The 25000-nt window shown below is 35.9% G+C and overlaps 1 protein-coding gene across 1 annotated transcript in view; it reads left to right on the forward strand.

Moving 5' to 3' along the window:
* Positions 1-25000, forward strand: part of LOC135207261 (uncharacterized) — a 183315-nt gene that overhangs the window by 125118 nt on the left and 33197 nt on the right. The window contains exon 5 of the mRNA XM_064238915.1: positions 13846-13959. Coding sequence (XP_064094985.1) covers positions 13846-13959 — 114 coding nt within the window. The remainder of the gene's footprint in view (positions 1-13845; positions 13960-25000) is intronic.

A 25000-nucleotide genomic window follows, 5' to 3' on the forward strand; every position in this document is an offset into this window, starting at 1 on the left:
TATATATATATATATATATATGTATATACACACATTTATGTATGTCTGTATGCATTGGCACTGGGCTGTTGAGGGATTACATCGAAAAGTTGACAGAGAGCTTTGGCGTTGTCATGCCTTCTAAGAACAGCAAAGCTCTCGGTCAACTTTTTCTAATCCTTCCTGCAGATCAATGCAAACTTGAAACACCACACGTTCAAGCAACAGATCGTCACTATACAACTCTGCCAGGATTTCTTCCTTTGTTTCTTTACTTCGATGTGAGACTTTGGAGTAACATGAGTACATAAAGTGTGTGATGAAAGTGAAAAGTTAAGAGATCACTTTGGCTATTACACATGCAAAGAGGCTATACATGGGTTACAAAGGTCACCAGTGCATTTATTGTTTATAATTCAGATTGGAAAAGCAATAAATGCATGACCACTGTGCAACGATATTTAGGATGGGTCAATCATAGCTCTAGTCAAATGCATATATTGCCAAGGAGACATTGATCATTCGTAGTCGAATGATCAATGTAACCACACATTGGCATAATGGGTGCCGATTCAGATCCTGCCACAGGAGTGAGTGTTTCTTTATTTGTGTGTGGCTTTGCAGAGACAAAAATAATCAATGAGTGTGAATTATGTATATCTTCCATATCTGTACTAAGTATAAATAGGTAGAACTGCTGCAGTGGGCTACGTTTCTGCTAGGTTATTCAGTACTGTATTTATGTATTTATAGAAGCAATCCGTTTTGCAATTTATCTCCGAAATTGATAGATAAATAAACCAATAGTCTTTGTTCAATGAAAATGACGGAGAACTGGTTAGAACACGCTTTTAAGCGGTTTATATGGACTGCTAGTTATTATAAGCTATGAGAGTTGGTTCCATGTGGGTATCATGCAGCCTACATGTATTTCTTCATTACGTATCGGATACCAAACCGGGGGGAGGGAGGGGGGTATGGTTTCCGATATATGTAAATGAAACTCTGTTAAGTACTGAAGAAAAACATGTAACCTGCATGATGCCCACATGGAACCAACTCTCATAGCTTCTCATGAGCAACAGGCCATATGAACAATTGGAAAGCATGTTCTAGCCAGTTCTCTGTCATTTTCATTCAATTTAGAATATTGATTTATTTATCTATCAAATTCCGAGATATTATTGCAAAAGTTTGTTTCTATAAATACGTACAATACAGTATCAAATAACCTTGCAAACCGTAGCGCACTACAATAGTTCTACCTATTTGTACTTAGTACAGATATGGAAGATACACACGTCACACAATAATATTTAAAAGAGACAATAGACGTTTCTTTATATATTTATGTAATTCCAAATTCTATATATATATATATATATATATATATATATGTATATATATATATATATATGTGTGTATATATATATATATATATATATATATAAAATGCTTAAAAAATCAAAGTAGATTGCACGTGATTTCATTAAATAAGCGAATACCACAGGAAAATGATGGTCAGAAATCCAAGCGCTTTCGTCTTTACTTGACAATGTCTTAGTAAAGACGAAAGCGCTTGGATTTCTGACTATCATTTTCCTGTGGTATTCGCTTATAATATATATATATATATATATATATATATATATATATATATATATATATATATATATATATATATATATCATTTAAGGACATTTTGATACAGGGAGTGAAAGGCCAGCAAAGGCACGAAGTGTGTAGGTTCCCTTGGTACAATACATGGGTAGCCTACGCACTATGTGGGCAGATTGTAAATTATGTGTATAATAAGAATGCAATACGGTACCGTATTAAATAAATGTCATTAAAATATTCTACCTGAGAGAGAGAGAGAGAGAGAGAGAGAGAGAGAGAGAGAGAGGAGAGATGTGGGGGGGCGGGGGGAGGCACTAAGAGCAAGGACACACACGACAAAAAAGACTAATCACAGCACTTACAGCACAACAATGCATTAAACAGAGGTCAATAAAAACCTAATACTGTACCATACTAGAAAATGCAGAGGAATCGTGTGTAATCTCATCTTGAAGATTATAAACAGCTTTGCATTAAATACAGTTATTGTCATTCAAAATACCAAATTGCAAAGGATAATATGCAGTCAATTTTGTGTAATCTTACCTTTATAAGGCAGATAACAGATGCCGAATGACTGACTCAGCGCACATAAAGCAGCATTTGATTGGCCACTTACTACGCAGGGAACAAAGAACCGCCGCTCACAGACGTTCAAAAAAAAAAGGCACACAAGTGCTGGTTGTGTGCGGTCATGTCACCGTCATATGGATTATTCCATAAAGTACAAGTCGCTGTTTGTGTTTGTTTCCGTTCTTTAACATATTTACTGAAATGCTCCAGTAAATATTACTTTCATTATTACCAAACACAGATGCATTTCATAAGTAAATAGGTGATTATGAGACATCGCAATTTCTTCAAAACAATTTCTTTGATCTTGGAACTTCAGGTTTTGTATGTATGTATCTAGTAAAAAAGTGGCCAGTAGATTCTACACACAAACACACACACACACACACACACACACACACACACACACATATATATATATATTATATATATATCTATATATATATATATATATATATATATATATATATATAATTTGGAATTACATAATATGTAAAGAAACGTCTATGGTCTCTTGCAGCACCTTTAACTGAAAGTGAAAAAGAGACAACCAAAAAGGTGGACAGGAAGGAACTTCAACAAAAGGCATTTGATAGACCAAGGTCTGCTTCAGAAAATGCACTTGCCCTACAGGTACCAGATTTTGCGATACACCTTAATTTCATACATGATTTTAGTTTGAAGAATATCCTGGTTGTAAGGGTTAATAAACCCCACCAACGTGGAAAAAATGAGGGTAGAAAGATATGTTGCAATTGTTATGTGTTGCTAGATATGAAATGTTGAGCCTACGGGAAGCGTTCGCCAGTTATAAGTAGCAATAGCTACGCTTGCATCTTGGTTTCAGTATTTCAGGTGCCATTTCCAGTGACATTTTGCTTGTAAGACATTTTTTTGTTATAAGAGTTAATAAGTAGTAGACTTCCTTATAATACAAAGATCTTCACAAGATTAATTGTATGGAATGATTTACACCTATTACGGTACAGCATCCCTCACTATGAAAAACATAATTTGCCTATAATATTTAAAGTAATATATAAACTTATCTTTACTGGTAAATCTTGAAGTAGTATCTTGTGCTTGATGGAACACACAAGTAATATCATATATATATATATATATATATATATATATATATAATATATATATATATATATATATATATGAATATCATATTTACTGGCGTGTTCCATTAAGCACAAAATATTACTTTCATTTTTACCAAATAGATGCATTTAATATGTAAATTCATAGGTATATATGAATATGCTTGTATATATATATATATATATATATATATTATATATATATATATATATATATATATATATATATATATATATATATATATATATATGTGATAAGTATTCATATATATATATATATATATATATATATATATATATATAGTATATGAATAACTTGATCACGAAGTATATAAAACGTGATGCTATGTATAAATAAAGGTTTTTTTTGCCACGAAGGAAAAAAATGAAAAGCGAGATAGCCAAGTACTTTCGGTCCTATTCGGACCCTTTACTGAGGCCTCAGTAAAGGGTCCGAATAGGACCGAAAGTACTCGGCTATCTCGCTTTTTCATTTTTTTCCTTCGTGGCAAAAAAACCTTTATATATATATATATATATATATATATATATATATATATTATATATATATATATATATATATATATATATATATATATATATATATATATATATATATATATATATAATCGAACTAGAAATGTCCTTTAATATCTAATTCGCTCTACCTTGGAAATAACATATTTTCATATATGATAACCGGTGTGGTTTAAAGCTTCACTGTGCTGTCCTGGGTTTGTTGGTTTCAATGGTTCGTGCCTGTTAGCCGACAAATCTCTTATCGACTTTGAAAAAAAAAAAAAAAAAAAAAAAAATACCCTTCGGTTAACATATATGAAAATATATTAATTCTGAGTTGGAGCGAATTAGATATTAAAGGACATATGTAGTTTGATGTATGCATATGAATCACGATAATGTGATATGACTCATATAATAGCTACGTGCGGACAGAACCAACTTATACCCGCTTGCGGTGGCGGTGTGATTTAAGGCTTCAGTGTGCGTCCTGGATTTGTTGGTTTCGATGGTTTCGCGCACGTGAGCCGACAAATCTCTTGTGGACTAAAATATTCCTCTTCGGTTAACATATATGAAAATATATTAATTCCGTGGTAGAGCGAATTAGATATTAAGGGGGAAGGGACATTTGTAGTTCGATGTATGTATATGAATCACGATAATGTGATATGACATCATATATATATATATATATATATATATATATATATATATATATATATATATATATATATATTTACTAGCATGTTCCATTAAGCCCAAAATATTACTTTAGATATTATAGGCAAATTATGTTTTTCATAGTGAGGGATGCTGTACCGTAATAGGTCTAAACCATTTCATATAATTAATCTTGTGAAGATCTTTCTATTATAAGGAAGTCTACTACTTATTAACTCTTATATCAGAAAATGTCTTACAAGCAAAATGTCACTGGAAATGCCACCAGTAATACAGAAGCCAAGATGTAATTGTAGCTATCATGGAACTATAAACATGGAATGGACATGCTCGTATCTGTATTGACGCTGATCTCACTGGGCGGCGCCATTGGAAAGAGTGGAGGTGACGCTGAATTAAGCTATTAAAGCATAGTCTGGCAGACGCTTTTTTCACTCTGTCGTCCTTAATTTTCCAGGGATTTTAATATATATAGGCTCATTGGAAAACTCTTGAAAATCCCTATTAAATGCATACAATCAAGCGTGTAGAAAATACGGCGCTGCAGTGTTTTAAGTAAAGATATCCAGATGTGCATTTTACCTGGGTTCGCTTTTTTACTCTACTGTTCCAAAATTTTTAATATAAGTTTTAATAAATTTATCATCGGTTAAAGGCTCTTGAAAAGCACTTTCCAATGAAGCCAATGAAGAACGTATATATATATGTCTCATACAATATAAATAATCATGCATGCCATGTGCTGAGACTGAGTGATTTTATGTCTTTGCCAAGTGATTGTGTAATAAATTCTACCACTAAAGCCTGTTGTACCCCTTATATCTGATATCATTCTAAGTATCAAAGTCTTTATACTCTACGTACTTTGCACTACCAAGGTCTTATCACCTGGCTAATCCAGTGTGTCACCTAGGGATTAACCCGATCACCTTGACACAATGGACTTAAATTGTAATTATGTTGACTTATGCTTATTGCTTAGATATATCAGTCATTATTATAAAAAGAAACACACTTGTTGATATAAATAATCTATTTTTATAGATCACTTATTAATGTCAATCTTATTAATACTAATAATTTTAGATTTATTTTAAATGTATTATCATGTAAACAGAAATTACTAGATAAATAATGTGTACTACTAAATTTACTTTGACATAATGCAACAAATGTCATAGATTACACTCCAATATGGTGAAGTGGGCATTGTGATACAGGCTGGCTTACCACTAAATAATCTATAGACAATTTTATGCTAAATACACAAAAGCTGAACTTGTAACACTGAATATTACTGCTCCTTGAAGAGAACAAGTTTATTGCATTTGTGGCGAATGCTTCTACCCTGCAATGCCTGACTGTGGAGCCTGGCTACATGATAATACTGTAAATCAAAGTAAATGCCCACAATCAGGCGAATCACATCAAAGTAGTCACCTTAAGTCAAGATTTACTGTCAAGTGTAAAATTACAACTGCCATGACAGCATGGCCCATGGCTGATATTGTGTTGTTTGGCTATGTTTACCATTGCTGATACTGACTAAAAAGCATGTAAAAACTGAACTTACTTGTGAAAAGAGATACCATGTTGTTTAGAGAATCTGTTTTTGTACTTTGCACAGTTAATGGCGAGGCATTGACTGCTTTTTTTTGGTGTCATTACATTTCTGCTTTACTGGCGCCATAGCAAAGTTCTCGCTCTCTCCACCCTTTGCAATGGCAGCATGCTGTACATGGTGATTTTGTGCATGTCCATTCCATGTTTATAGTTCCATGGTAGCTATTACAACTTATAACTGGAGAATGATTCCCGTAGGCTCAACATTTCATATCTGGTAACACATAACAATTGTAATTTATGTTCCTACCCTCATTTTTTTCACGTTGGTGGGTTCATAAACCCTTACAACCAGGATATTCTTCAAACTAAAATTATGTATGAAATTAAGGTATATCACAAAATCTGGTACTTGTAGGGCAAGTGCATTTCCTGAAGCCGACTTTGTTCCATCAAATGCCTTTTGTTGAAGTTCCTTCCAGTCCACCTTGTTTTGTTGTCTCTTTTTCACTGTCAGTTAAAGGTGCTGCAAAATTTGTATAATTGCCCTGTAGTTGCCCACAGACTTACCTTTAGTAGCCTGTCGAACCTAGGAGTGATCTCACTCACATTTAGGTCCTTGGTGTTGTTATGTCCTGCATTTTTGTCAGCTTTGCTTCATTCATGGATTGCTTCCTGGATTGCTGGATAAGATGTCTTGGCATTCCTCAACTTATATGCTATTAACCACTTCCTTGACTTCATATAGCCCTCTCCCGTGCCACACCACCTTGTTTGCTTCATTGGTAATAACACTAAAACCCTGAGTCCCAATGGTTTCTGGGCTTTTTGTAGTAATGCTTCTGGAGTTCCTGCGCCACATAATGACTCTCAGGCTAGTCAACCAGGTCTCTCCTGGGCAAGAGGAACAACTTGAAGGTAAATGTGAGCAAATATACCAAATTAAAAAGAAATTTGTATTTTTCCCAAGATACAAAACTAAGCTTTCATATATAGAGTAATCAGCACTTTCCTAGATTTGGGTGTTCTTGAATCAACTATGAAAAAAATACTTTAAAAAATCCTAACATTATCTGGGTCACATGGTGGGACCCAACGTGACTTACCTTAGCCTTTGTATGAGACAGCCCGTATGCAGCTCCACTCAACATCCTAGCAAGATTGAGAGATCGAAAATATGTGAGTGCTATGAAGAAGGCAACTTTACATGTGAAAGCGTTCGTTCGTATGCTAGGAAAAATAAAAATTTCTTTTTAATTTGGTATCTGTTTCGACATGTATATGAACCTACACTCTCAAATATGAAGCCTTACCTGAAGGTGGGAGTACAATTTCTCAACTCAACATTTAGGGCATTACTTCTTGATACCCCCAAAGGCATGCAGAGGTGTAAGCTGATGTACTGTAACCACTTTTCCTCATGATGTAGTTGACGATCCCTTCCTCTCCTGATGGAGCTCCTGTAAGGCTCTACATTATGTGACATGTTGTGCTGCCACTATCGTACCCAAAGTGAAGATATCTAAGGACCCCTGTGCTATATCCTTGAGGTAGAAAGAGGTGAATGTTATCTGCCTCTTTCAGACCTCGGCCCAGGGGAAATGACCTACTGAGTGGTTCTTCTTAAATGCTACTGATAGCCATATTCCTCTGATTCTGGCTGGGACTGGGTCTTTGTTACTGTCCAAATGGTATACCCACCCAGTTACCTGTCTCACCCAGAAGGAGATAGTGTTCCTTGGTATCTCCCTCATCTCCCAACCTATACTTAAGAACAGTCTTCGAAAAACTGTTCTGTAGGAGGCTGTATGTCTAAAGTAGACTTTCAGAATGCTGACTGGGAATAGCACCATTTCATCCTGTTTACTTCCTATGAAGTCCTTTATGGGCCGTGTGTGGAGGGGTTCTCGATCTTTGCCACAAACACTGGGAGGAAGTTAAGACCATTGATGTCCATCCATGGGTGTAGGTCATGTCATATAAAAGGACATGAAGTTCGCCCACTCTCTCCTTTGATGCCAGTGTCAACAGGAAAATTGCATTCAGGGTCAAGTCCTGGTCTGATGCCCTTCTGAGCAATTCATGGGGCACTTTCATCTGGGAACCCAAGACCTTGGTGACACTCTATTTTGGGGTTTCAATTCTCAAGGAGAGCAACTATTTTTGAAGTTTATAACCATGTCCTACAACTCCCATGATGGTGACAGGTCTATGCCTCTAATTGTGAATACATAGGTGAGGGCAGACCTATAGCCTTTAATTTCTGACATGGAAATGTGCTCCACCTGAAAAGGAGGAATTTCACCACATCCTGTAAATCTGTTTTGAGGGAATGGAGTCCCTTCTCAATGCACCAGTGAAGGAAGACCTCCCATTTTCCATGGTACAGACTGAGGGAGGAGGGTCTGAGGGGACTGGCAATAACTGCAGCAACTTCTCCTGAAAAACCTTCCTTTCTAAGGAGTTGCTGGCTAGCCTCCACCCGTGAAACTGGTGGAGGCCACTACCCAATGCAAACTGACATTGTGCTCTTCCTTCAGGAGGGTCGGGGGTGGAGGGAAGCTACCTTGGGATATCTGCCAGGTGAAGGAGGTCTGTGTACTGCTTGGGGCTACTTTGGAGCTACAAGTGTCATCCTCACACCTTGGGACACAAGCAACCTGTTGATAACCTTCTGAAGTTGGCTGAATGGGGGAAGGTGTATATGTAAAGGTTGTCCCATGGGTACTGGAAAGTGTCTTGCAGGCTAGCTCTTTTGTTGGGTACCAGAGAATAATACAAAGGCAATTTGTTGTTCCTGGCTGTCGCAAACAGATCCAATGCGGGGTCTGCCCTGATCTAATGACTATTCCATACCCACTATTTGATCTACCTTGCTTAGTTGGTCTGCCATGATGTTCTTTTTCCAAGGAATATAACTGACTATCAGCATCAGTCTCTTGGTTTCTCACAATTCATGCATTTCTATAGCTAAGCCACTCAGGTCCTGGGACATTGTGCCTCCTTGCTTGTTTATGTACGAAAGCGCCGAGGTGTTGCCACTTCCAAGACATTGATGTGATATTGACATTGCTGCTCGTCCCACTTCCTTGAAATGCACATGCCATTCAGAGGGGTACCCCAGCCTCTTTGGGACAGCCGGCTTAAGTGTACTCCTTGCAGATGATTTTCTGGGTTCCTCCAATGTTGCAGGTAATCCAGGTTCTTCCTTGTCACGTTTACCAGCCTTGTGTCAGACTGTGAGTGCATCGATCCTTCTCCTTCATTTTCCAATGCAGGGAATAGATACGGAGACACTGTCCCCGAGTACCAACTTTTCTAAGGACACCAGATGGCCAATCAGGGCTTGCTATTTCTTCCTTGATTGGCGATGGTTGGACAGGTAGGAGTTAGATATTTTCGGGAATTTGGCTAACTTCTTTTGAAGGGTAGGGCCTTTGCTCTCACTGTGTCTATTATCATTCCCAGGTATCTGATCCTGTGTTGGAAATAGGTCCGACTTTGCTGGGTTGATCAAAATTCCCAGGTACCTGCACAGAAGCATGTCCTTGTCTCTTGCGGCTTGTTCTGCTGCGGGTGCTATGATAAGCCCGTCATCCAGGTACCTCTATTGTTGGATGCCTCTCCTGTGGGACCATTACGACACCAGTTGAAAAACCCAGGTGAATACTTGGTGGGCTGTCAGGAGGCCAAAGTAGAATTGGTAAGTGACATTTTTGGAGACAAATTGCAGGAATTTCCTGAAGGAGGGGTGTATTGGGTTGTGGAAATGTGTCTTGAAGGTCCAATGAGACCTTGAAGTCTCCCTCCCTGATTGCCACAAAGATTGACTGGGCTGTCTCCATTTTGAAGGGAGTCTGCCGCATGAAGCTGTGAAGCTGTTTAGGGTCAACAAATTTATGACTGGAATCCATCCACCTGATGTTTTCTCCACCAGGAAGAGGTGGCTGTAGAAATTCGGTAATTTGTTCCCCATTACTTCTACTTTTCCCCTTCTGTAGCATATCTCCCATCTCCCATTGCAGGGATCTCTCCGTGGATGAGTCGCTCCTGCATGAGGGGAACTAAAATGGTTCTGATATCAACAGTGGCTCCTGCTTGAAGGGGAGGATGTATCACTTCTTGAGGGTCTGGACTGTCCACTTCTCTGCTCTGCACTGCTGACACTCTGGCCATCTGTTCCCAAGACAACCCCTCATCTTGGTCTGATGTGGGGGTGGAAGGGTCCGAACCTCATCTAGTGCCTCCTCTCTTCCCCATCCTGTTGCGCTTCCCAGGATGGAGGAGCTGGATGGACCTGTTGCCAAAATTTGGGGGGGGGTTGGGGTGAGGGGCTGGGGAAACAACTGTCTTGAGGCAAGTGTGGGCCTATTCTGGACCACCATGCCAACCAACTACCCTCTTGGAATGTCCTTCATGTACTCTCTCTTTTCGGTTACTGCTTGGTTTAGTCACCTCCAAAAGGATGTGTGCAGAGAGATCCAAGAGGGGGCTATTCCTCAGGCAAAGCCAATATCAGCTAAGATGTGCCTCTGAGCCAGGGATAAAAGGGTATCCCTCTTCTTGAGGCTGACATGCTTGGCTACGTAAGATATGTACAGAAGCTATATACTCTTCCATGGAGTGCCATTTTTTCGGCAGTACAGCCTCTTTCTCTTTCATGTCTTTCATCCTTGCCCCTTGGCACCTGTCAAGGCAAGAGATGGCCCTCAATGCCCCTCCTGATTCATCCTCTCCCCACTGCTGAATTTGGAGCCAATTTAACAAAGAATAACCAGTGGGACATTGCCCGAAAGCTGGCAGACCACCAAATTCTCATTCCTCAGAAGGGAGCCAACCTCTTCTGGAACATAGTATTTTGCTTGATGGGTAAAAGGTGGAGGAAGTAATTTCTGGGACTGGCAGTGGCTAGCAAGACTTCCTCCCCCACTACTAGGCTATCCAACTCCTTCATAATACTTGCTTCCAGTGAGGCCCAAGGAAGTTGGTTAGTTTGTTTGGTCTATGGGATGCTATCTGACATATGTTCCATGAGGACGTTTGGGTAGTTTTCGGATGTCATATTCTCTGGTTCTGGTAGATCCAACTTCCTACGAATCTTGAGGATGATGTCTCAAAAACTACTCTCCTCATCTGGAAGATCCTCTGAGTATGTGGCATATACTGGAATAGATGGTCCTGGTATCTCTTGGTCTCCATCCCATTCTGTTGGGAGCTTGTCCAGTACCTGATGTTGCACGGAGGCTGAGTCATATCTGACACCGTGCCCACTGCCTTGTCCTGGTGAACAACATCTGGAATGATAATGAGAGGCATGGGACCCTCCCCTGCTGTGGCCACCCTTGGCGTAGCAACATTCCTGGAACCTGTCTCCAGAACCAGAGTGGCGACATTTCCCAGATTTTCTGTTGGTCTGCTGTTTCAGTGATTGCTGTTGGGAGTGGTTTCAGGAGGGGTGCTGCTTCGCTCCATCCTGCTCCTGTTTCGAGGAGGTATACCTTTGTGACCCTCTTCTGGAACAAGATCAGGAACTCCCCCTGGCCAAGTACAGGGAGGAAATGCTCCTTCAATGGGGTCGGTGTTCCCCCATTCTGATCCAGTGGAGTAGCAGGACCTGCTCCTGCTTGAGCGCCTCCTTTGCCATGAGGAGCAATGTCTGCTGGATGGCAATCCCAGGTGGTGTCTATCCCGACACACTGGAGAAAGCTTGGAGGAGAGGTTTGACTCCACAGAGGGAGATCTAAGTCTTGCCTAGGCATGTGAATGGCAGTTCCAATCTTCCCCTCTCTGGTCACTGATTGGTTGGGAAGGTCTACAGGGTGACTCCAGTTTGTTCCTCTTTCCCTTACTCCTGCTTGGCTCCCCTGATTCCGTCACACCGTTATTCCAGAACTCTTCCTTAAGGACCAGCCAAAGAGCTTGTTAAACCCTACCTTACTAAAAGGGTAGGTTCTCTGGAGAAGGAAGCTGGTCTTTTTCCTCCATGCTTTCCTCACTGGGGTGACAACCATGTTGACCCCTGCAAGAGATCCACACCATAGGGGGGTCAGCACCTATTGGTGACATGAATTTAGCACACGGATTGTCTTTGCCTGCACAATGCCACATTTCAGGTTACCTGTTCTCTTCCATCACTGCGGGAAGAGAGAGGAAGGGAAAGAAAGCACACTAATGCTAGGGTGTTAGGAAAACACAAACACATGTGATCATGTAGGCAATGAAAATGTTCCCCAAACTCGGAAAGATCTCACAAAATGACACAAAAAACGCTTCACTACGTTATAAAGGCACTACGGGCCTGGAATGGGCTCACCCTTAGAAAAGAAAACAACACTAATTCCTGCACCCAAGGGACAAAGACCCATGCACAATGCACAGAAACAGGGATATTAACTACAGACTTGAAAATGGTAACAATGCGGCAAGCAGGGTCAGACAATTACTAGGAACAGGAAGTGTGTACTCCCAATCACAAAGACTCACAAGAACAGCATGAACACAAAATGAGATAGAAGACACAGAAACTTGTGAATGCCAGTATGGCTGCAAAGACAATGGCTGAGGCAGGTCACATCAGATCACACCGCATGACCCAGATAGCATTAGGATTTTTTTTGTCAGAGATGATTCAAGAACTGCTGAAGCTAGGTAGGCGTATATTTGTATAGCATAGTTTTGTATACGTGTCAAATAAGGTCATGATACATTAGATACATTACATGGTAAGAATTAGCTGTCTTAATAGGGAAACAATACTCTGAAAGAGAACCTACACCAGTCCTCTTATGGTCCTTCCATATAATAGTTTAAACAGAGAAAATCCAGTGATCAACTGCAGTACCTCTCGATATGCGAAAAGGATTGCTGGGAGAAGACAGTCCTAATCATTCCGTCTCATGTCACATTCTTCAGCACAGATTTCGGCATGCAATTGATCCTTTTAAACAATCCATTTCATCTTTGGTTATATGAAGACATAAATGGCTCACCTCCTTCATCATTTCAGAATTAAACTGGGTACCTCAGTTCCTGGCATTTCCTTGGGAATCCTACCTATCTGAAAACTTCACGTAGCACCTCTGTTACCTGCTTGGTTTCTATTTCACGGCTATAGCTATTCTTTTGAAGTACTTATCCATCATCATCTTTCGTATATGGTATCTTGCTGATACAGCCCCTTGGTTTAGTCTTCTGGTAAATGTTCCAGATCCTATCAAATCAGGTGACTTCTGCATCTTGATCAATGAAAGCTGCCTGGTATCGAGTCAACAGTTTTTTATTACCAGCATTGTCTCCACATCAGGATTTGCTACACTGTTCCAGCCACCTTGTCCAAGAGAACATAGTATAATATGTTATAAATACATTTAACTTAAAAGTTCCTTCAGCCTTGGTCCTGCTCTTACCCACTGTTTGGCTAAACTGTGCATTTTTCTTACCTTGATAAGTTAATTTTAACCTCATAGGAGAAGACAAAATGCTATTTATTGAATTCTACTCATTAAGACGTTGATTTACATACATATGACCTACTTTTTTTTATCCAAAATGTCAGTTTTGGAAAGAAACAGCAACACACTGAAATTCCAACTTCTTAATACTGACAAATCATTTCATTACTGTTTTACTTCCACTGGCAATTTCAATATTTTCTAATTTTTCTTCCATCTCAGACATTTATTTTCGTTACAAAGTCTCTTACCAGGAAACTAATATTTACTGTTACTGTCAATATCAACATGAAAGAGATAGAAAGAGCTTGCTCCATTTAAAAATTCTTGGTGTTTCTATCTTCCAGGAGTTGGTCTCGGACAACGAGGGGCAGCTGAGCGACCAACCAGCAACACTGCAGACTTAGGAAAAGTAGCTGTGGGAGTTACCTTGCGATGGTCACACTCTCCCTTCACGACAGGTAATGAATGCATTTGTAGTTGTTCTTGTAACTTAGTGTCCCAAAAATGTCATCGTTATCTGGTGCCATTTTATTCCAGTGGGTTGTGCCCTTCTGTGCTGTTTTTTTTAGATCAACTTCAATTTTCTAGCATTCAAGTGATAAGAATTACATATTTGTTGAAAACTGTTACATTCACATAATTTCTTTCGTAATGATATCCTGAAAAAATTCCACCAAAATTATCAAAAGAGTAAGTACCTATAGTTTTATTTTGTGTTTATTGAACCAAAACTTACTAAGATTTTGGAACTGAAATATAAAATTTAGGCCAAATTCCAAGCACTGTGACCTATGGGATCATTCAGGATGGAAATAATGTTGAAACAATTGTTAGAAAAGGGTGAACAATAACATGGAAGAAAGAGAATAGAAAAGGAGGCATAGTAACATGAACGAAAGGGGTTGCAGGTAGGTACCAAAAGGACTCCGCAAAGGACTTTTTAACTAATGCTTACAGTGCACCGTGTAAGGTGCTCTGACAGCACTACCCCCTATAGTGGTGTAGTATCCATTTGTTTGTCTGGTTGGGCAGTTTGCTTGGAAGAAATTTAAATTGTCAATGACGGAAAATACTGAGAACGTTTATAACATTCTAATAAATTCGTTTGTTATTCAAATATATGCTACAATGTATATATAGGAATATATCAATATATATACTCTGTGTGTATATATATAATAAAATATGTATAAAATATATATATGTATAATATATATATGTATATCATGTATATAATATATATAATATATATATATATATGATATAATATCTATAATATATTATATAATATATATATATATATATATAGATATATATCTATATATATATCTATATATATTATATAGATATATATCTATAAATATATTATCTAGGTATATATATATTATATATATATACTAATATATATATATAATAGAATATATATATATATATATATATATATAATATATATATATACATATATACTATAATATCTATATATATATAATATATATATATATATATATAGATATATAATATATATATATATATATACATATATCTATCTAATATCTATATAATATATATATAGATATATATCTATAATATATTATCTATATATAATATATCATATATATTACTCTGTTGTGTTGTATATATATAAATAAATATGTATATATATATTATCTATATATTTATATAATATATATTGTATATTCTGTATATAATATTATAATATAAATATATTATATATAGATATATATCATATATATATCAATATATATATATATATATATAATATAGATATATATCTATATATATATCTATATATATTATATCATAGATATATATCTATAAATTATATTAATCTATATATATAATATATATATATATATTATTAATATATATATAGATATTATTATATACTATATATTATATATATATAATATATTATATATAATAATACATATATATCTATATATATATATATATATATATATATATATATATAGATATATATATATATATTATATATTACGTTTATACATATATCCTATATCTATATATATATCTATATCACTATATAATCCTATATCAATAAATAAAAATAAATATATAAAATATATATAATAATAAGATGTAGATATAGATATATTTATATAGATTATATATGATCTATATTACTATATATAAATATTGATATACTATATATAATTATGTATATAAATATATATAATATATATATTATATATTATATATCTATTTTTATAATATATAAATATAATATATCTATATATATAATATTGATAATATATTATATATATATATAATATATATATACTATAAATATATATATAAAGTATATATATATATATATATATATATATATATATATATAAATATGTCGGTGTAAGGTGAAGGACAATCCTTTATTCCCATTATATGTACTTTTATTGTTGTCGCGACGTTTCAAGACATAAAAGTCCCATTTTCAAGCTCAAGAAAGATAAACCAAAGGTTAAAATCACAAACTTGGAATACAAATTAAAAGTTTAAAAAGTTATAAAAATATAAAAAAAAAACAAGTACAAAAGTAAGGGGGAGTCATTAACATTTGGTGCTGAGGAAGACTGGGTGTTTAACTGCGGAACGAGTTGTTTATTGAAGAGATTCTAAGATAGTTAAATGCTGTTCGTTAGGGGATTGGCCAATAATTTTAAAATCTTTTAATTCATGTCATGTTTACATTACTTTGTATGTTCGCTTATACATGAAAACTCAGGTTTATTTAATTCGACACCTGTTCTATAACTAACGCCTCGATGAGAGTCTAATCTCACTTTGAGTAACCTCCGTGTGGAGCCGACGTACTTCCCTAGATTACATCTAGGGCAATTAAATAGATATACGACTCCTGAGGTCATCAGTGGATTGAGTTTCTCCTTGTGTTTAAACAAAGATCTAATATTCATTGGGTTTCAAGGTATTAGTCTTAATTCAATTGCAGGAAAAAAAAATTCTGTTAACAATTTCAATTCACAGTAGAAATTTTTGTTATGAATAAATGGGACACTTGCATATAATCGTAATTTTGGCACTGTTGGTATTTTAATTTTAGGATGGAAGGTATTGTTCAAGAATTTGTACAGGTGTTTTTTTATGAAAAGTTTCGATGGAAAGCAATTGTCAGTGAAATATTGGTGGAGATATGTTAATCCAGTGTGAAAATTATTCCAGTTAGACGTTATGTTAAAACCCCTGTGAAAGAGGGTAGATATGAGTTTAGTTTAAAATTATAAAAACAGTTGCTATAAAAATTCGATCCCAGGCCGGTAAACGTTTCCTTTCTAAAAACCGTGGTGTTAAAATGATCATCATATCTAAAAACTGTTACATCCAAAAATGGCAGCTTATTTTCCTTTTCATATTCAATTGTGAAATTAATGTTAGGATGTATTTCATTGGCATAATCAAGAAATTTGTCAGCCTGATCTTTATCTTTGATTTATAAGATGGTAAGCCAAAGGTCAGTTGTCAAGTATGCGTTCCTCCAGGAAGCACATAAAAATGTTTGCAAAGGTGGGACCCAAAGAGAATCCCTTCGCCATACCATCAACCTGAATGTAGGCTCTACCGTTAAAAACAAATGCTGTGTCCTGCACAGCGAGCTCGAGCAATTTTCTAAAATCCGTAAGGTTAAAATGATTAAAAGTGGCATCTGGGTTAGTAAAAATACGGCTAACAATAATATTAATGGTATCTTCTACATTAGTAAAAAGAGACTCTACAGCCATGCTAACCATAAATAAGTCTGAATCCTGGGGTAAGATTTTTCTGTAAAATTTTCTGAATTCTTACAACTATAGGTATTGGTAGTTAAAGGCGCTAGGAGAGGCAAAAGAAATTTGGCAATTTTGTAATTAGAAGTGGTATAGGAGGTGAGGGTGGGCCTCCTTTTTTTCCATTACAAAAAAATCCTTATACATTGTTATATAAATACATTTATATTTATAAAATGTAGCTTAAAACTAACAAAAGTTACTGAACCACCAAATATATACTGCAAATATATACATTAAATTAAATCATTCATATTCATATCCAAGAAATTTTTACAAAATAAACCTGTACACTTTTTCTTCCATGTTTCAGTAATTATGTATCTCTGTGCCATTATTTTACCAATTCATTTTTCCTTCGTTTTATAGTAATTTAACCTCATCTCTGTTCACCCACAATTCATCGATGTAGGCAGTAATAATCAAAATTGCAGCATTCCTTTCTTTCTTCTTGATATGTGGAAGATCAAAATACAATATCTTTAATATCTGGGGAAACCTTATAGAACATATATTACGTAGGGTATTCTTCAACCACAATACAATTTCATTATTTCTCTTATAAAAGTATACAGTATGAAGAATTGTCTCCTCTTCTTGACAGTCTTCACAAAAGCTATTATTTACTATACCTAACTGACAAAGTTTCTTCTTACAGGGCAAAGCCTCATGTATATACCTATATATTATATTTCTATCATAAGGGCTTATAAATTTAACATTAATGTTATTCCATATTGAATTCCAGTCATAACAAGGGTATTTTTCAAGAACTGTTACTACTCCGTTGACACTAAATAACTCATTATACATGACCTTATTTGTCATATATGGGAAGGTTTTACTGTGGAACAAGATCCTTAAATAACTTACAATGTTTCTGTAATATGGTGTCCCTATAAACGACACAGGCATACCTAAACTTGATTTATTAATCATATTATTTACACAAATATTCATGTAGTGATAAGTAAATACATAAGAAAATGACTCATTAAGGTATACTTTTAAAAAGCTGGATACTAGCACTACTTGAGACTTAATAGAAAACATTTAGCAAACCAATCCCTCCTAGATCTTTAGCCAAGGATAAAGTTCCTTGTTTAATTGGCTGATAACCATTATTCCAGATGTAACGAAAAGTTATTGTTTTCCATTCAGCATAAAAATCTTTTTGCATCGGATAAATGTGCGCCAAGTACCAAATTTTCGAGCCAATCAGCGAGTTGATGATAATAGCTTTTTGCACTGTTAAACGCCTGCTTTATAGGGTTTTGAATTTTCCTTCACATAATTCCATTTAAATGCAGACATTCTTGATAATTATTAGAGAAATACACACCCAATATCTTTATCCTATCACTTTTCACGTCTAACCAATGGAGCTCCCAGTCTTCTCTGTTACTCCATTTCCCAGTTCCGAGGTCTTGCATTTGTTCAACTTAGCACCTGACGCTTTTTCAAAATCATGAATCACATTTTCCAGCACATTTAAACCAGTTTCATTCTCAATGAAAATATGTGAATCGTCAGCATATCCAGCAATTGACAACTTTTTGGCTTTTGGCATGGATAAAGAAAAAGGAGATAACTTAGTTTTTATTATTCTGTAAAATGGATCAAGGTACACAGCAAAGAAAGAGGGCATCCCTGTCTCACTGACTGTTCATCAACATATGGCTTGGATAACAAGCCATTTACCATCACAGAAATAGTTATCTGATTATATAAGCCTCCTGCTCAACAAACTGCTTTTTTTGCAAGACCAAAAGCTTTCAATATTTTAAGTACAAACTTTATACTCACTCTGTCAAAAGCACAAGACCAGTCTAAAGATATAATAGCACACTTATTAGAACACTCATTAGCAAAATATAATACATCTCTAATTAGAGTGTTACACTCTATGATACTTCTGCCTGGAATACAGAACTGTTCAGAGGAAATCATCTTATCAAGGCATGCTGTTCATCTTCTGCATATAAGTTTAGACAGGACTTTGTAGTCCACGTTCAACATGCAAATAGGTCTCCAATATTTGAGTAGCTTTATAGCTCCAGTCTTTGGAATTAGTTTTATTACACCCTGTCTCTGAGTCTTTGTTAACAAAAATACTTCTAAATAGTTGTGAACAACTTCAAGAAAATCCATTCCTATTACATGCCACAATTTCTTATAAAACTCCACTGGAATACCATCATTTCCAGGCGATTTATTATTTTTCATTCCATTAACAATACTTTCAATTTCTTTGAGCAACGAATTATTTAACATTTCCCTGTTTTCATCATCTGATAAACGCTTTTGGTATTAAAGAAATATATTCAGATTCACAGTGGACATTAAATTCACATAATAATCACTAATGTAAGTAGCTATACAATCAGTACCTGAAGTAATCTGTCCCTCTTTCCACTTTCCTTATTTTCAGTAGTCATTTGACTCCTAACTAACTTTTGTGCCCTTGCCTTTTGCTTATTCAACAGGTACTGGGACAATTTCTCGCCCTCAATTAGTTCTTGAAGTCTACTTCTGATTCTCACTCCTTCAACAACATCATTCTTCAGTTTCGTAATTATAGTTTTAAGTTGATCTATTTCATTATAGTTGGTAACCGATAAAATGCTATCTTTCTCCAAAGCTCTCTTTAGACAACTCTCAAAATAGTTCAGCCTTCTAAATTTATATTTATTTTTTTCTCTACCTGTTCTAATAAAGAAAACTTTAATTTTTTTCTTAGCATTATCCCACCATTCCCCAATATCCGAAAAAGAAGTTTTAGTTTTCTTAACACTTAGCCAGAAACTCTTAAATTTGTCCAAAATATCCGAATCCTCTAACAGTGAAACATTCACTTTCCACAATCCTTTATACACTTTAATGTTTGGGTTTGTAACAAATTCGAAACATACGCATCCTATGTGGTCACTAAAACTTACTGGAATTGTATCTACATCGTAATGGAATTGAACAACTTATCAACATATATCTTATCTAACCTTGCACCATAATCTGCTTTTACATATGTATAAGGTGGGACAGCCTTTTTAAAACTATAAGTCTTTCATTTTTAAACTGTTATTCAGGTCTTTAAGACTTGACGACATAAGATAGGAGTTACGTTTAGAACAATCTCTTTCACAAGTAATACAATTGAAATCGCCCCCAAATATAAAATTTTCCGTATTACCTCTCAGGTAAAAGCACAGGTCTTGTTCAAAGAAACTTTCCCTTTCACCTTTCTTTGTCGATCCAGAAGGTGCATATACATTCAGGATGTGCAATAAACTCTGACCAATGCATATCTGCAAAGAAAGTATCTTGCCTTCAGCATCCTATTCTTCACTATGGACTGAATACTTTTTTATCAATATACCAGTACCACCTTTCAACATAACTCGGGTATTAAGAAAAATGTAAAAATCTAACGATAGAGAGTCTAGTAAGTCAATAGTCTTAACAATGTTCCTGAAAGAGAAATATGTCTATTCTACTGCTTTTAAGCATTATTTAATTCATTAATATTTACTGTGGCAATTTTAATGTTCATTTAAGAAAAATGTTAGATTAACCTTTTATAGGTAAACTGTCTTCATATTCAATGACTCCTTCGAAACTATGCACCTGGGCCCTCGGGATCCCGTACTTGTTTCAACAGCCAAACTGTGCGTCGCTCCGCTGTCGACCCTTCTAACAACCTCAGGGCCATCAGCGTTCGCTGTTGGCTCATTATTAGCCACTACGTCATTACTTATAAGTTTCCCCACACCATCACCTCTGACACCCTCATGTACTACATCCATCATCACGAGTTCCTCAAAAATAGTATTTACATCATCACTATTATCAGCTTCCTGGTTTTCAAAATCAATCGGGTCTTCTTCTGTTCGATGATTTTCTGCAATAATTACGTGAGTCTGTAAAACCTCCTTTATTTCTGACTTACCTAGATTACCCTGTTCACTGTCCATCTTTTGATAATCACCATGATCAACCACCATCCCACCGGTATTCATACCAGAAATCACAGGTTCCTTTGCGCCCCGTAATTCGGGGAAGTCGGCACTCCTCAATTTAGCCCAAGTATTCACCTCCACCGCACAATCAACAATCAAATGCCCCGTGCTACCACATTTTTTACAAGTACGAGGCTGCCCACTATATAGAGGACATTATATGCCTGACCCCTTATTGAAATATAGGAAGGGATATGTTTTTCTAGTTCCATGAAAATCGTTCTGTCCCCGCTCAGAGCAAAACTGTAATGACCAAATCCAAGCGTATTCTCACGAACATTTTTCACTTTTCATAGAAGGAGAAAACATTTGCAAGTACCGAAGACTGCATTTCGAAAGGTACACTCCTAATCTTAACGTAAGTGATTGCCTTGGACGCATTGATCATCTTCACTTCACAGCTGTTGTACTTGATTAGCTTCTCATCAGACCTTTCCATCAGGGAATCAAAAAAGGATTGGGACTTGACTTTAAACAGACACTGATTTTCCAGTGACACAAATTCCTTAAACCTCATTATCTGGAATCTCCATTACATCACGACACATTTTGGGCAATACATCTGAACTGTACATCTTCTCATTTAAGAACGATATGCAGAAAGTGTTTACCCTTCTTGTTAACGTCGTCATCATATCAACCATTTATGATCTCGAATGCCCTGTTGGGCACTCGATTACAAGTAACTTGATAACTTCCGAACTAGGGTTACAGCTGAAAACCAAACAAGAGTATGGACGGAGCAGCAGTCAGGAGAACCTTCCCTCCCGACAGCTCAAAGCGAACTCCTTCCCATGGGCCTCATTGGTATACTTTCTTTATGGATTTTAGGTAACCCATACATCACCCCATATGAGGCACCTGTGCTATATAATGAAGTATAAGTATTTTCACTAATGATTTTAGTCTTTAAGCTATTTCAAGAAACTGTTGATTCGGTCTTGTATCTTAAAGATAGCAGAATATTGAGGTTCTCCTGTCTTTTTGAATTTAGATTCATCTTCTAAGATATTTTCCATCTTTTGTATGTATTCGTATTTATTTAGTATTACAGTACCTTTACCCTTGTCAGGTTTTGTTATTGTTAGGTCTTTTCGTTTCCCAAGTTCTTTAAGAATATTCAAGTCGTTCTTAGAAAAGAATGGAGTTCAACGAGCAGTTAAATTGTTAAAAGTTTTCTGAGCTATACCTTGTAGTTGTGATCGAATTTTAGGTACATCTACATCGAGGCGGAGGTTAAGAAGTCTAGCAAATAATGATTCCAGAGATCCAAAGAATTGGTTATATGAAGGTTTAAAGCAAGGTAGGCAAAAATCCAATCCTAAAGAAAACTGAAACTCTTCTCTCTTAGATAATTTGTAATTTGACATATTAAACACAGTTTTCTTATTGTTCGAAAAAGAAGGAATAAATACACCCAACTTCCTCAGTTTTCTCTCGTGAGTACCTCGGATCATTAATACATAATCAGCAATACATTTATTAAACAAATATTTGAAAACAACGCGATCAATGATGGATAAATTATCTGTAACGTTTACAAATAAACTGTTAGACAAATCCGTTAGTTTGACAATATTTCGATTCTTATGGTTAATCTCCATATCCAACAATTTCGTGGTGGCATCATGGTAAAAAGGAGTCTGGTATATAGAGAACTTGTATACTTTGAATTTGACGAAATTCGGGACTACATTCAGGCGACATGAATGATGAAGTCCCCAATTTCGTCAAATGTACCGGTAAAAGATACCATTAATATTATTGTTAGCCGTATTTTTACTGACCCAGATGCCACTTTTAATCATTTTAACCTTACGGATTTTAGAAAATTGCTCGAGCTCGCTGTGCAGGACAGCCTTTGTTTTTAACAGTAGAGCCTACATTCAGGTTGATGGTATGGCGATGGGATCCCCTTTGGGTCCCGCCTTTGCAAACATTTTTATGTGCTTCCTGGAGGAACGCATACTGGACAACTGACCTTTGGCCTTCCATCTTATAGTTCAGAGATAAAGATCAGGCTGACAAATTTCTTGATTATGCCAATGAAATACATCCTAACATTAATTTCACAATTGAATATGAAAAGGAAAATAAGCTGCCATTTTTGGATGTAACAGTTTTTAGATATGATGATCATTTTAACACCACGGTTTTTAGAAAGGAAACGTTTACCGGCTTGGGATCGATTTTTATAGTAACTGTTTTTATAATTTTAAACTAAACTCCATGTCTACCCTTTTTCATAGGGCTTTTAACATAACGTCTAACTAGAATCATTTTCACACTGGATTAACATATCTCCACCAATATTTCACTGACAATTGCTTTCCATCGAAACTTTTTTATAAACAAACACCTGTACAAATTCTTGAACAATATCTTCCATCCTAAAATTAAAATACAATCAGTGCCAAAATTACGATTATATGCAAGTGTCCCATTTATTCATAACAAAAATTTCTACTGTGAATTGAAATTAACAGAAAATTTTTTTCCTGCAATTGAATTAAGACTCATACCTTGAAACCCGATGAATATTAGATCTTTGTTTAAACATAAGGAGAAACTCGATCCACTGATGACCTCAGGAGTCGTATATCTATTCAATTGCCCTAGATGTAATCTAGGGAAGTACGTCGGCTCCACACGGAGGTTACTGAAACTGAGATTAGACTCTCATCGAGGCGTTAGTTATAGAACAGATGTCAAATTAACTAATCCTGAGTTTTCATGTATACGCGAACATACAAAGTAATGTAAACATGACATGAATTACAAAGATTTTAAAATTATAGGCCAATCCCCTAACGAACAGCTTTTAACTATTTTAGAATCACTCTTCAATAAACAACTCGTTCCGCAGTTAAACACCAAGTCTTCCTCAACACCTCTGTATCTCGCGTGAGTTCCAAGTTGAAGCTGACCCGGCCCAAATTGTCACTCGGTCTGTGCTTGCAGCACCTTATGGTAATGACTCCTCCTTACTTTTGTACTTGTTATTTTTATATTTGTGTAACTTTTTTAACTTTTAATTTGTATTCCGAGTTTGTGATTTTAACTTTTGTTTTTGTCTTTCTTTAGCTTGAAAATGGGACTTTTATGTTTTGAAACGTCGCGACAACAATAAAAGTACATATAATGTGAATAAAGGATTGTCTTCACCTTGCACCGCTTTTAATAACTTAAAAAGTTTAAAATTACACACAGAATGGTAAAAACTCCCACAAGTAAACAATGCCACCACTGGGCGCAAGTGTACTGTACAATACAGTCATTTCCTTTAAAAAAACTTATGAATGGAATTTCCTCTACCTATCCTCTGCCAAAAAACCTTGTAACTCCTCCATCTCTATCTCATCCTCCGTGAAGAGTTCTTCTGCCGAAGGAAGGCTTTTTGAATCATTTGAGGTTTTGGGGACTGGCGGATCATGCGTGTCTTCACTCCCGTTAGGCCTACCAAACTTTGTTGGAGTGCCTGTCTCAGTTTCTTTGTCCGGCACGTTCACTATGTAATCGTTTTCATATAAATTTACTCTACGATAAAAAAGAACTGATGAAAATTCAAAATCTGATACGAAATTACAATTTCTTAAAAAGAAATTATAAAAATTCAAAATTCAACATGAAATGACAGTTTCTTGAAAAGTTTAGATCAAACG

This window comes from Macrobrachium nipponense, chromosome 32 (genome assembly GCF_015104395.2).
Source record: "Macrobrachium nipponense isolate FS-2020 chromosome 32, ASM1510439v2, whole genome shotgun sequence".
NCBI classification, from domain to species: Eukaryota; Metazoa; Arthropoda; class Malacostraca; order Decapoda; family Palaemonidae; genus Macrobrachium; species Macrobrachium nipponense.